Source organism: Nerophis lumbriciformis, linkage group LG18 (assembly GCF_033978685.3).
Source record: "Nerophis lumbriciformis linkage group LG18, RoL_Nlum_v2.1, whole genome shotgun sequence".
NCBI lineage: Eukaryota > Metazoa > Chordata > Actinopteri > Syngnathiformes > Syngnathidae > Nerophis > Nerophis lumbriciformis.
The window spans coordinates 3,702,167-3,714,681 of NC_084565.2; the positions used below are offsets into that span (position 1 = coordinate 3,702,167).

Consider the following 12,515-nt stretch of genomic DNA (forward strand, 5'->3'; position numbering starts at 1 on the left):
GACTGACACACCCTCCGAGATCGACCGGTAGCTCGCGATCGACGTAATGAGCACCCCTGCTTTACAGAATAAACACATTTGAAAAAACAAGTGCAACTGTACTTATTTGCACAAAAGTGTTAACATGGTATTTCCATGGCATATTGCATTGTAACTAGTTCCACAGCAGTTTCTGTCCTGTTCTTACCTTATCTCATTGATCTCATCTCATACTGTATGTGTGTTTATGTGTGCGTACACATGAAAAACATAACAAATATATGAACATAACAATGAACAGAGTTGTACTTTTTAGATGCCAGGGCCCTATGCAATATGTACACATATTCTTAATATAGTATACATTTTAACTGACCTTTATTTGACTATGTTTGTCTTTTTGTAGGTGGCTAAAATACGCGGTGCTGCTGACTGCCGTCTAACGTTACGTTACTGTGTGTGATACATTGACTAACGTAATGTTACTGTGTGTGATACATTGACTAACGTAACGTTATGTGTAGGTACCTCATGCAACCCTGCTTAAAAAAAAACACTTGACAAAAAGTATGAATAAGGTAGCGAACTGCAGTGGACGCAATAGATTGCCGTGTTTGCAATGATGTTATAACAATAGACATCTTATAAGTAGACGCAGCATTGGTTGCTGTGACGTGAGCAATTTGGCCGCCATCTTGAAGTGGTGATGAGGAGCCGGCGAGCAGCCTAAACTGACAGTTGACAGGTAGCGTTTTCCTGCTCAAATGAGCGGACTGTTGAAAATAGGAATCGGGGGATTACTTTTCACAAGTAAGAGTTAACATTAACGTACTATTGGTTGTATTTTATGAAAATAATATTACCACAGAGTTGAGAAGGAGCAAAGATCTTCAATATTTGTATGTGAAAATCACAAAGAAATCTTCTGGGGGAGGCTGACGCCCCTACAGGGGTTTGGTTTACAAACTTTCAGCCCCACCTAAAACAAAATTCACCAGCCGCCACTGATTATGATGCATTCTCATTTTAGGCAAAGTATAAGACAATACTTTCTTAACAGTATAATTGTAACCAGGAATAAGTCTTCAAGTAACAATATTCAAATACTAACATTGTTGGGTAAAACAGAATTTGGTTTTATTCTGAATCCAGTGAAACAGATTGGTGGTTTTAGCTGATATGAAGACTTTCAGGTGTTTATACTGTATATGTTTAAGTATTTGGCAGACGCTTTTATCCAAAGCGACTTACATAAAAAAATACATATAAAACAATCACTGCAAACATTATCATTTAAGGGAAGAATGTAATAGAAAATATCAATACAAAGTGTCAGGACAGAATAAACTCTCTGCTGCTGCAGCAACAGAGATACAGTCTATAAGATGTATAGATATCTAATGTATTCATACATTGTTTATGTAGGATACACGCATGTATATATCCTAATCATATTGTTTCTTCAACTTAAAAATAGCTTACCGTTTTTTTCCCCCTTCTCTGGGATTATATTCCCAGTTTTGATCTCGGACGTCTGGTCACTTATAGCATATAAGAATATTCTATTACTGTTAAGCAAACTATGAATAATAAAACACGCCAAAACATGTGTCTGTTATCATAGCTACACGTATGACAAAAAAGCGCGTGAAAATCAGTGGTATTCAGTGAGGTAAAATGAATTAAATGCGCTGACAGTTCATTGCTCCTGCCAAATTAATTGCACTGAATGGAGCGGATCACCACTCCAAGATGGCGGCCACGCGTCTCGTCTGCGCCAGTAGGCAGTAGCGCTCCATGCTGCGTTTACTTATAAGATGTCTATGGTTATAACGTTAGCAGTGAGTTTGCAGCCTCACTGATTTAACTACACAAAAAATAAAAGTCACGTTACTTAGCCAATAAACGTTATCTTACATTCAAAACTTACCCTTCTTTGTGCAACTTCAAATGTCGAACGAAGTTGGAAGTTGTTGCGTCTCCGTCTGTAATAATCGAACTGCGTGATTTGCATATAGCAATTCGTTTTTTGTTGACCAAGTCGTAGTTTTTATTCCCGAACGAAACCAATTTTGGCATAATTGTTTCCCACTGGCACGTTGTTGGACAACTCTTGGTCATTGGTTCTCCTGCAATTTGATTGGATGAATGCTGTGTGATGAAAACAACGTAGATCTAATTTGATTGGCTGTTGTACTGACAGCACACCAACTGACAGGAACAACACGCTGATAAGACACAGACGAAGAAAATTTAAAATACGGAGCGCTTCCAAATAACTTTTTAAGCTTTGGATTTTGGGGAAAGTGGCAAGTCATGTCAAGTCATGTCAAGTCAAAAGGCTCAAGTCCAAGTGAAGTCACAAGTCATTGATGTTAAAGTCTAAGTCGAGTTGCAAGTCTCTTCACTTTTTGTCAAGTCGAGTCTAAAGTCATCAAATTCATGACTCGAGTCTGACTCGAGTCCAAGTCATGTGACTCGAGTCCACACCTCTGGTATGTTGTGCCATAGCCGATGTACCATTATAAATAAAGTTGGTCCGGTTCGGTACCACAGTCCTGTATGTTGTGCCATGGCCGAGGTACCATTATAAATAAAGTTGGTTTGGGATAGTACCACGGTCCTGTATGTTGTGCCATAGTCGATGTACCATTATAAATAAAGTTGGTATGGTACCACAGTCATGTATGATGTGCCATAGTCGATGTACCATTATAAATAAAGTTGGTATGGTATGGTAGCACAGTCCTGTATGATGTGCCAAGGCTGAGGTACCATTATAAATAAAGTTGGTATGGTATGGTACCACAGTCCTGTATAATGTGCCATAGTCGATGTACCACTATAAATAAAGTTGGTATTGTATGGTACCCCGGTCCTGTATGTTGTGCCATAGCCGATGTACCATTATAAATAAAGTTGGTCCGGTTCGGTACCACAGTCCTGTATGTTGTGCCATGGCCGAGGTACCATTATAAATAAAGTTGGTATGGTATAGTACCACGGTCCTGTATGTTGTGCCATAGTCGATGTACCATTATAAATAAAGTTGGTATGGTATGGTACCACAGTCCTGTATGTTGTGCCATAGTCGATGTACCATTATAAATAAAGTTGGTATGGTATGGTAGCACAGTCCTGTATGATGTGCCAAGGCTGAGGTACCATTATAAATAAAGTTGGTATGGTATGGTACCACAGTCCTGTATAATGTGCCATAGTCGATGTACCACTATAAATAAAGTTGGTATTGTATGGTACCACGGCCCTGTATGTTGTGCCATAGCCGATGTACCATTATAAATAAAGTTGGTCCGGTTCGGTACCACAGTCCTGTATGTTGTGCCATGGCCGAGGTACCATTATAAATAAAGTTGGTATGGTATAGTACCACGGTCCTGTATGTTGTGCCATAGTCGATGTACCATTATAAATAAAGTTGGTATGGTATGGTACCACAGTCCTGTATGTTGTGCCATAGTCGGTGTACCATTATAAATAAAGTTGGTATGGTATGGTAGCACAGTCCTGTATGATGTGCCAAGGCTGAGGTACCATTATAAATAAAGTTGGTATGGTATGGTACCACAGTCCTGTATAATGTGCCATAGTCGATGTACCACTATAAATAAAGTTGGTATTGTATGGTACCACGGCCCTGTATGTTGTGCCATAGCCGATGTACCATTATAAATAAAGTTGGTCCGGTTCGGTACCACAGTCCTGTATGTTGTGCCATGGCCGAGGTACCATTATAAATAAAGTTGGTATGGTATAGTACCACGGTCCTGTATGTTGTGCCATAGTCGATGTACCATTATAAATAAAGTTGGTATGGTATGGTACCACAGTCCTGTATGTTGTGCCATAGTCGGTGTACCATTATAAATAAAGTTGGTATGGTATGGTAGCACAGTCCTGTATGATGTGCCAAGGCTGAGGTACCATTATAAATAAAGTTGGTATGGTATGGTACCACAGTCCTGTATAATGTGCCATAGTCGATGTACCACTATAAATAAAGTTGGTATTGTATGGTACCACGGTCCTGTATGTTGTGCCATAGCCGATGTACCATTATAAATAAAGTTGGTCCGGTTCGGTACCACAGTCCTGTATGTTGTGCCTTGGCCGAGGTACCATTATAAATAAAGTTGGTATGGTATAGTACCACGGTCCTGTATGTTGTGCCATAGTCGATGTACCATTATAAATAAAGTTGGTATGGTATGGTACCACAGTCCTGTATGTTGTGCCATAGTCGATGTACCATTATAAATAAAGTTGGTATGGTATAGTACCACGGTCCTGTATGTTGTGCCATAGTCGATGTACCATTATAAATAAAGTTGGTATGGTATGGTACCACAGTCCTGTATGTTGTGCCATAGTCGATGTACCATTATAAATAAAGTTGGTATGGTATGGTAGCACAGTCCTGTATGATGTGCCAAGGCTGAGGTACCATTATAAATAAAGTTGGTATGGTATGGTACCACAGTCCTGTATAATGTGCCATAGTCGATGTACCACTATAAATAAAGTTGGTATTGTATGGTACCACGGTCCTGTATGTTGTGCCATAGCCGATGTACCATTATAAATAAAGTTGGTCCGGTTCGGTACCACAGTCCTGTATGTTGTGCCATGGCCGAGGTACCATTATAAATAAAGTTGGTATGGTATAGTACCACGGTCCTGTATGTTGTGCCATAGTCGATGTACCATTATAAATAAAGTTGGTATGGTATGGTACCACAGTCCTGTATGTTGTGCCATAGTCGATGTACCATTATAAATAAAGTTGATATGGTACCACAGTCCTGTATGTTGTGCCATGGCCGAGATACCATTATAAATAAAGTTGGTATGGTATGGTACCACAGTCCTGTATGATGTGCCATAGTCGATGTACCACTATAAATAAAGTTGGTATTGTATGGTACCACGGTCCTGTATGTTGTGCCATAGCCGATGTACCATTATAAATAAAGTTGGTCCGGTTCGGTACCACAGTCCTGTATGTTGTGCCATGGCCGAGGTACCATTATAAATAAAGTTGGTATGGGATAGTACCACGGTCCTGTATGTTGTGCCATAGTTGATGTACCATTATAAATAAAGTTGGTATGGTACCACAGTCATGTATGATGTGCCATAGTCGATGTACCATTATAAATAAAGTTGGTATGGTATGGTAGCACAGTCCTGTATAATGTGCCATGGCCGAGGTACCATTATAAATAAAGTTAGTATGGTACCACAGTCCTGTATGATGTGCCATGGCCGAGGTACCATTATAAATAAAGCTGGTATGGTATGGTACCACTGTCCTGTATGATGTGCCATAGTCGATGTACCATTATAAATAAAGTTGGTATGGTATGGTACCACAGTCCTGTATAATGTGCCATGGCCGAGGTACCATTATAAATAAAGTTAGTATGGTACCACAGTCCTGTATGATGTGCCATGGCCGAGGTACCATTATAAATAAAGCTGGTATGGTATGGTACCACTGTCCTGTATGATGTGCCATAGTCGATGTACCATTATAAATAATGTTGATATGGTATGGTACCACAGTCCTGTATGTTGTGCCATAGTCGATGTACCATTATAAATAATGTTGATATGGTATGGTACCACAGTCCTGTATGTTGTGCCATAGTCGATGTACCATTATAAATAAAGTTGGTATGGTATGGTACCACAGTCCTGTATGTTGTGCCATAGTCGATGTACCATTATAAATAAAGTTGGCATGGTATGGTACCACAGTCCTGTATGTTGTGCCATAGTCATACTTGCCAAGAAGTCTAAAATGCTTACCTGACCAACGCGCTCTATATTGAAGTACTTCCCTTTGCGATCAAATAGTTGTTCATTCTGTGGTAGTAAAAAACATCTTTGAAGTCATGTATAGTATTTATGTGTGCCAGCTTTTATCGCCACCTCACTTCACTGAAATGCTCTGACAGGAAGTCTGCCACAAAGGAGATGTCCTTCTGGGTCATCTAAAAGGTGAGCACAACACAGGTTTAGACATATTTAAAAGCAGGTAAAGGTGAGCACAACACACATTTAGACATGTTTAAAAGCAGGTAAAGATGAGCACAACACACGTTTAGACGGGTTGAAAAACAGGTATAGGTGGGCACAACACAAGTTTGAAAAGCAGGGAAAGGTGAGAGCACAACACATGTTTTAGACAAGTTGAAAAGCAGGTAAAGGTGAGCACAACACTGGTTTAGACATGTTTAAAAGCAGGTAAAGGTGAAAGCACAACACTGGTTTAGACATGTTTAAAAGCAGGTAAAGGTGAGCACAACACAGGTTTAGACATGTTTAAAAGCAGGTAAAGGTGAGCACAACCCAGGTTTAGACATGTTTAAAAGCAGGTAGAGGTGAGCACAACACAGGTTTAGACATGTTTAAAAGCAGGTAAAGGTGAGCACAACACAGGTTTAGACATGTTTAAAAGCAGGTAAAGGTGAGCACAACACAGGTTTAGACACGTTTAAAAGCAGGTAAAGGTGAGCACAACACAGGTTTAGACATGTTTAAAAGCAGGTAAAGGTGAGCACAACACACGTTTAGACATGTTTAAAAGCAGGTAAAGGAGAGCACAACACAGGTTTAGACATGTTTAAAAGCAGGTAAAGGTGAGCACAACACAGGTTTAGACATGTTTAAAAGCAGGTAAAGGTGAGCACAACACAGGTTTAGACATGTTTAAAAGCAGGTAAAGGTGAGCACAACACAGGTTTAGACATGTTTAAAAGCAGGTAAAGGTGAGCACAACACAGGTTTAGACATGTTTAAAAGCAGGTAAAGGTGAGCACAACACAGGTTTAGACATGTTTAAAAGCAGGTAAAGGTGAGCACAACACAGGTTTAGACATGTTTAAAAGCAGGGAAAAGTGAGCACAACACAGGTTTAGACATGTTGAAAAGCAGGTAAAGGTGAGCACAACCCAGGTTTAGACATGTTTAAAAGCAGGTAAAGGTGAGCACAACCCAGGTTTAGACAAGTTGAAAAGCAGGTAAAGGTGAGCACAACACAGGTTTAGACAAGTTGAAAAGCAGGTAAAGGTGAGCACAACACAGGTTTAGACATGTTTAAAAGCAGGTAAAGGTGAGCACAACACAGGTTTAGACAAGTTGAAAAGCAGGTAAAGGTGAGCACAACACAGGTTTAGACATGTTGAAAAGCAGGTAAAGGTGAGCACAACCCAGGTTTAGACATGTTTAAAAGCAGGTAAAGGTGAGCACAACACAGGTTTAGACATGTTTAAAAGCAGGTAAAGGTGAGCACAACACAGGTTTAGACATGTTTAAAAGCAGGGAAAAGTGAGCACAACACAGGTTTAGACATGTTGAAAAGCAGGTAAAGGTGAGCACAACCCAGGTTTAGACATGTTTAAAAGCAGGTAAAGGTGAGCACAACCCAGGTTTAGACAAGTTGAAAAGCAGGTAAAGGTGAGCACAACACAGGTTTAGACAAGTTGAAAAGCAGGTAAAGGTGAGCACAACACAGGTTTAGACATGTTTAAAAGCAGGTAAAGGTGAGCACAACCCAGGTTTAGACATGTTTAAAAGCAAGTAAAGGTGAGAGCACAACACAGGTTTAGACATGTTTAAAAGCAGGTAAAGGTGAGCACAACACAGGTTTAGACATGTTTAAAAGCAGGTAAAGGTGAGCCCAACACAGGTTTAGACATGTTTAAAAGCAGGTAAAGGTGAGCCCAACACAGGTTTAGACATGTTTAAAAGCAGGTAAAGGTGAGCACAACACAGGTTTAGACATGTTTAAAAGCAGGTAAAGGTGAGCCCAACACAGGTTTAGACATGTTTAAAAGCAGGTAAAGGTGAGCACAACACAGGTTTAGACATGTTTAAAAGCAGGTAAAGGTGAGCACAACACAGGTTTAGACATGTTTAAAAGCAGGTAAAGGTGAGCCCAACACAGGTTTAGACATGTTTAAAAGCAGGTAAAGGTGAGCACAACACAGGTTTAGACATGTTTAAAAGCAGGTAAAGGTGAGCACAACACAGGTTTAGACATGTTTAAAAGCAGGTAAAGGTGAGCACAACACAGGTTTAGACATGTTTAAAAGCAGGCAAAGGTGCGCACAACACAGGTTAGACAGGTTGAAAAGCAGGTAAAGGTGAGCACAACACAGGTTTAGACATGTTTAAAAGCAGGTAAAGGTGAGCACAACACAGGTTTAGACATGTTTAAAAGCAGGGAAAGGAGAGCACAACACAGGTTTAGACATGTTGAAAAGCAGGTAAAGGTGAGCACAACACAGGTTTAGACATGTTTAAAAGCAGGGAAAGGTGAGCACAACACAGGTTTAGACAAGTTGAAAAGCAGGTAAAGGTGAGCACAACACAGGTTTAGACATGTTGAAAAGCAGGGAAAGGTGAGCACAACACAGGTTTAGACATGTTTAAAAGCAGGTAAAGGTGAGCACAACACAGGTTTAGACATGTTGAAAAGCAGGTAAAGGTGAGCACAACACAGGTTTAGACATGTTTAAAAGCAGGTAAAGGTGAGCACAACACAGGTTTAGACATGTTTAAAAGCAGGTAAAGGTGAGCTCAACACAGGTTTAGACATGTTTAAAAGCAGGTAAAGGTGAGCACAACCCAGGTTTAGACATGTTTAAAAGCAGGTAAAGGTGAGCACAACACAGGTTTAGACATGTTTAAAAGCAGGTAAAGGTGAGCACAACACAGGTTTAGACATGTTTAAAAGCAGGGAAAAGTGAGCACAACACAGGTTTAGACATGTTGAAAAGCAGGTAAAGGTGAGCACAACACAGGTTTAGACATGTTTAAAAGCAGGTAAAGGTGAGCACAACCCAGGTTTAGACAAGTTGAAAAGCAGGTAAAGGTGAGCACAACACAGGTTTAGACAAGTTGAAAAGCAGGTAAAGGTGAGCACAACACAGGTTTAGACATGTTTAAAAGCAGGTAAAGGTGAGCACAACCCAGGTTTAGACATGTTTAAAAGCAGGTAAAGGTGAGCACAACACAGGTTTAGACAAGTTGAAAAGCAGGTAAAGGTGAGCACAACACAGGTTTAGACATGTTTAAAAGCAGGCAAAGGTGCGCACAACACAGGTTTAGACATGTTTAAAAGCAGGTAAAGGTGAGCACAACACAGGTTTAGACATGTTTAAAAGCAGGTAAAGGTGAGCCCAACACAGGTTTAGACATGTTTAAAAGCAGGTAAAGGTGAGCACAACACAGGTTTAGACATGTTTAAAAGCAGGTAAAGGTGAGCCCAACACAGGTTTAGACATGTTTAAAAGCAGGTAAAGGTGAGCCCAACACAGGTTTAGACATGTTTAAAAGCAGGTAAAGGTGAGCACAACACAGGTTTAGACATGTTTAAAAGCAGGTAAAGGTGAGCACAACACAGGTTTAGACATGTTTAAAAGCAGGTAAAGGTGAGCACAACACAGGTTTAGACATGTTTAAAAGCAGGCAAAGGTGAGCACAACACAGGTTAGACAAGTTGAAAAGCAGGTAAAGGTGAGCACAACACAGGTTTAGACATGTTTAAAAGCAGGTAAAGGAGAGCACAACACAGGTTTAGACATGTTTAAAAGCAGGTAAAGGAGAGCACAACACAGGTTTAGACATGTTGAAAAGCAGGTAAAGGTGAGCACAACACAGGTTTAGACATGTTTAAAAGCAGGGAAAGGTGAGCACAACACAGGTTTAGACAAGTTGAAAAGCAGGTAAAGGTGAGCACAACACAGGTTTAGACATGTTGAAAAGCAGGTAAAGGTGAGCACAACACAGGTTTAGACATGTTGAAAAGCAGGTAAAGGTGAGCACAACACAGGTTTAGACATGTTTAAAAGCAGGTAAAGGTGAGCACAACACAGGTTTAGACATGTTTAAAAGCAGGTAAAGGTGAGCACAACCCAGGTTTAGACATGTTTAAAAGCAGGTAAAGGTGAGCACAACACAGGTTTAGACATGTTTAAAAGCAGGTAAAGGTGAGCACAACACAGGTTTAGACACGTTTAAAAGCAGGTAAAGGTGAGCACAACCCAGGTTTAGACACATGGTGAGCACAACACACCTTGTTGAGCTCTGGAGGCACGTGCTCATCACACATTCTCAGCATGGCTGCCAGAACAAAATACAAAAGTCAACACTTCACACGTCCACAAATGTGCTGAAAAAAAGACACTTACCAACGTACAACCAGCGAAAAAAGGCTTTAAAATTTTTCATGCTTTTGTCGATCACCCTGCGTGTGAAAAAATTATACAATGCAGACAATCGGGAAAACACAAGTGGACTTCACTATTATTATTTTAGTAGTAGTACTAGTTGTAGTAGTAGTAGTAGTAGTAGTAGTAGTAGTAGTAGTAGTAGTAGTAGTATTAGTGGTAGTAGTAGTAGTAGTAGTATTAGTGGTAGTAGTAGTAGTAGTATTATCAAACTTACTGCAGAAGTTCACTTGTCTTTAAGGAAAAAGAGCCCACAGCCGTAATAGCATCTGTAAACACAAATGTCTTATTACGGTACTCTTTACTTTTGTGATAATGGACTTTGGTCTCTACTTTTGTGATAATGGACATTAGTCTTTACTTTTGTGATGGTGGACATTAGTCTTTACTTTTGTGATAATAAACTTTGGTCTTTACCATTGTGATGGTGGACATTAGTCTTTACTTTTGTCATAATGGACATGAGTCTTTACTTTTGTGATAATGGACATTAGTCTTTACTTTTGTGATAATGGACATTAGTCTTTACTTTTGTGATAATGGACATCAGTCTTTACTTTTGTGATAATCGACATTTGTCTTTACTTTTGTCATAATGGACATTAGTCTTTACTTTTGTGATAATGGACATTAGTCTTTACTCTTGTGATAATGGACATCAGTCTTTACTTTTGTCATAATGGACATTAGTCTTTACTTTTGTCATAATGGACATTAGTCTTTACTTTTGTGATGGTGGACATTAGTCTTTACTTTTGTGATAATAAACTTTGGTCATTACCATTGTGATGGTGGACATTAGTCTTTACTTTTGTCATAATGGACATGAGTCTTTACTTTTGTGATAATGGACATTAGTCTTTACTTTTGTGATAATGGACATCAGTCTTTACTTTTGTGATAATCGACATTTGTCTTTACTTTTGTCATAATGGACATTAGTCTTTACTTTTGTGATAATGGACATTAGTCTTTACTCTTGTGATAATGGACATCAGTCTTTACTTTTGTCATAATGGACATTAGTCTTTACTTTTGTCATAATGGACATTAGTCTTTACTTTTGTGAAAATGACATTAGTTTTTACTTTTGTCATAATGGACATTAGTCTTTACTTTTGTGAAAATGACATTAGTCTTTACTTTTGTGATAATGGACATTAGTCTTTACTTTTGTGAAAACGACATTAATCTTTACTTTTGTCATAATGGACATTAGTCTTTACTTTTGTGATAATGGACATTAGTCTTTACTTTTGTGAAAACGACATTAATCTTTACTTTTGTCATAATGGACATTAGTCTTTACTTTTGTGAAAATGACATTAGTCTTTACTTTTGTGATAATGGACATTAGTCTTTACTTTTGTCATAATGGACATTAGTCTTTACTTTTGTGAAAATGACATTAATCTTTACTTTTGTGTTAATGGACTTTGGTATTTACTTTTGTGACAATGGACATTAGTCTTTACTTTTGTGATAATGGACATCGGTCTTTACTTTTGTGATAATAAACTTTGGTCTTCACCTTTGTGATGGTGGACATTAGTCTTTACTTTTGTGATAATGGACTTTGGTCTTTACTTTTGTGATAATGGACTTTGGTCTTTACTTTTGTGATAATAAACTTTGGTCTTTACCTTTGTGATGGTGGACATTAGTCTTTACTTTTGTGATAATGGACTTTGGTCTTTACTTTTGTGATAATGGACATTAGTCTTTACTTTTGTGATAATGGACTTTGGTCTTTACTTTTGTGATAACGGACATCAGTCTTTACTTTTGTCATAATGGACATTAGTCTTTACTTTTGTGATAATGGACATCAGTCTATACTGTTGTGATAATAAACTTTGGTCTTTACCTTTGTGATGGTGGACATTAGTCTTTACTTTTGTGATAATGGACTTTGGTCTTTACTTTTGTGATAATAGACATTAGTCTTTACTTTTGTGATAATGGACTTTGGTCTTTACTTTTAATATAATGGACATCAGTCTTTACTTTTGTCATAATGGACATTAGTCTTTACTTTTGTGATAATGGACATCAGTCTTTACTTTTGTGATAATCGACATTAGTCTTTACTTTTGTCATAATAGACAATAGTCTTTACTTTTGTGATAATGGACATTAGTCTTTACTTTTGTGATAATGGACATTAGTCTTTACTCTTGTGATAATGGACATTAGTCTTTACTTTTGTCATAATGGACATTAGTCTTTACTTTTGTAATAATGGACATTAGTCTTTACTTTTGTGAAAATGACATT

At 38.5% G+C, this 12,515-nt stretch overlaps 1 protein-coding gene across 3 annotated transcripts in view; it reads right to left on the reverse strand.

Annotated features, from left to right (window-relative positions):
* Nucleotides 1-12,515, reverse strand: part of anapc4 (anaphase promoting complex subunit 4) — an 82,584-nt gene that overhangs the window by 21,273 nt on the left and 48,796 nt on the right. For all 3 annotated transcript variants that reach the window (XM_061977484.2, XM_072915058.1, XM_061977483.2), the window contains exons 15-19: nucleotides 10,456-10,507; nucleotides 10,200-10,255; nucleotides 10,085-10,131; nucleotides 5,940-5,996; nucleotides 5,812-5,868 (exon numbers count right to left, since the gene is read on the reverse strand). In XM_061977484.2, coding sequence (XP_061833468.2) covers nucleotides 5,812-5,868; nucleotides 5,940-5,996; nucleotides 10,085-10,131; nucleotides 10,200-10,255; nucleotides 10,456-10,507 — 269 coding nt within the window. The remainder of the gene's footprint in view (nucleotides 1-5,811; nucleotides 5,869-5,939; nucleotides 5,997-10,084; nucleotides 10,132-10,199; nucleotides 10,256-10,455; nucleotides 10,508-12,515) is intronic.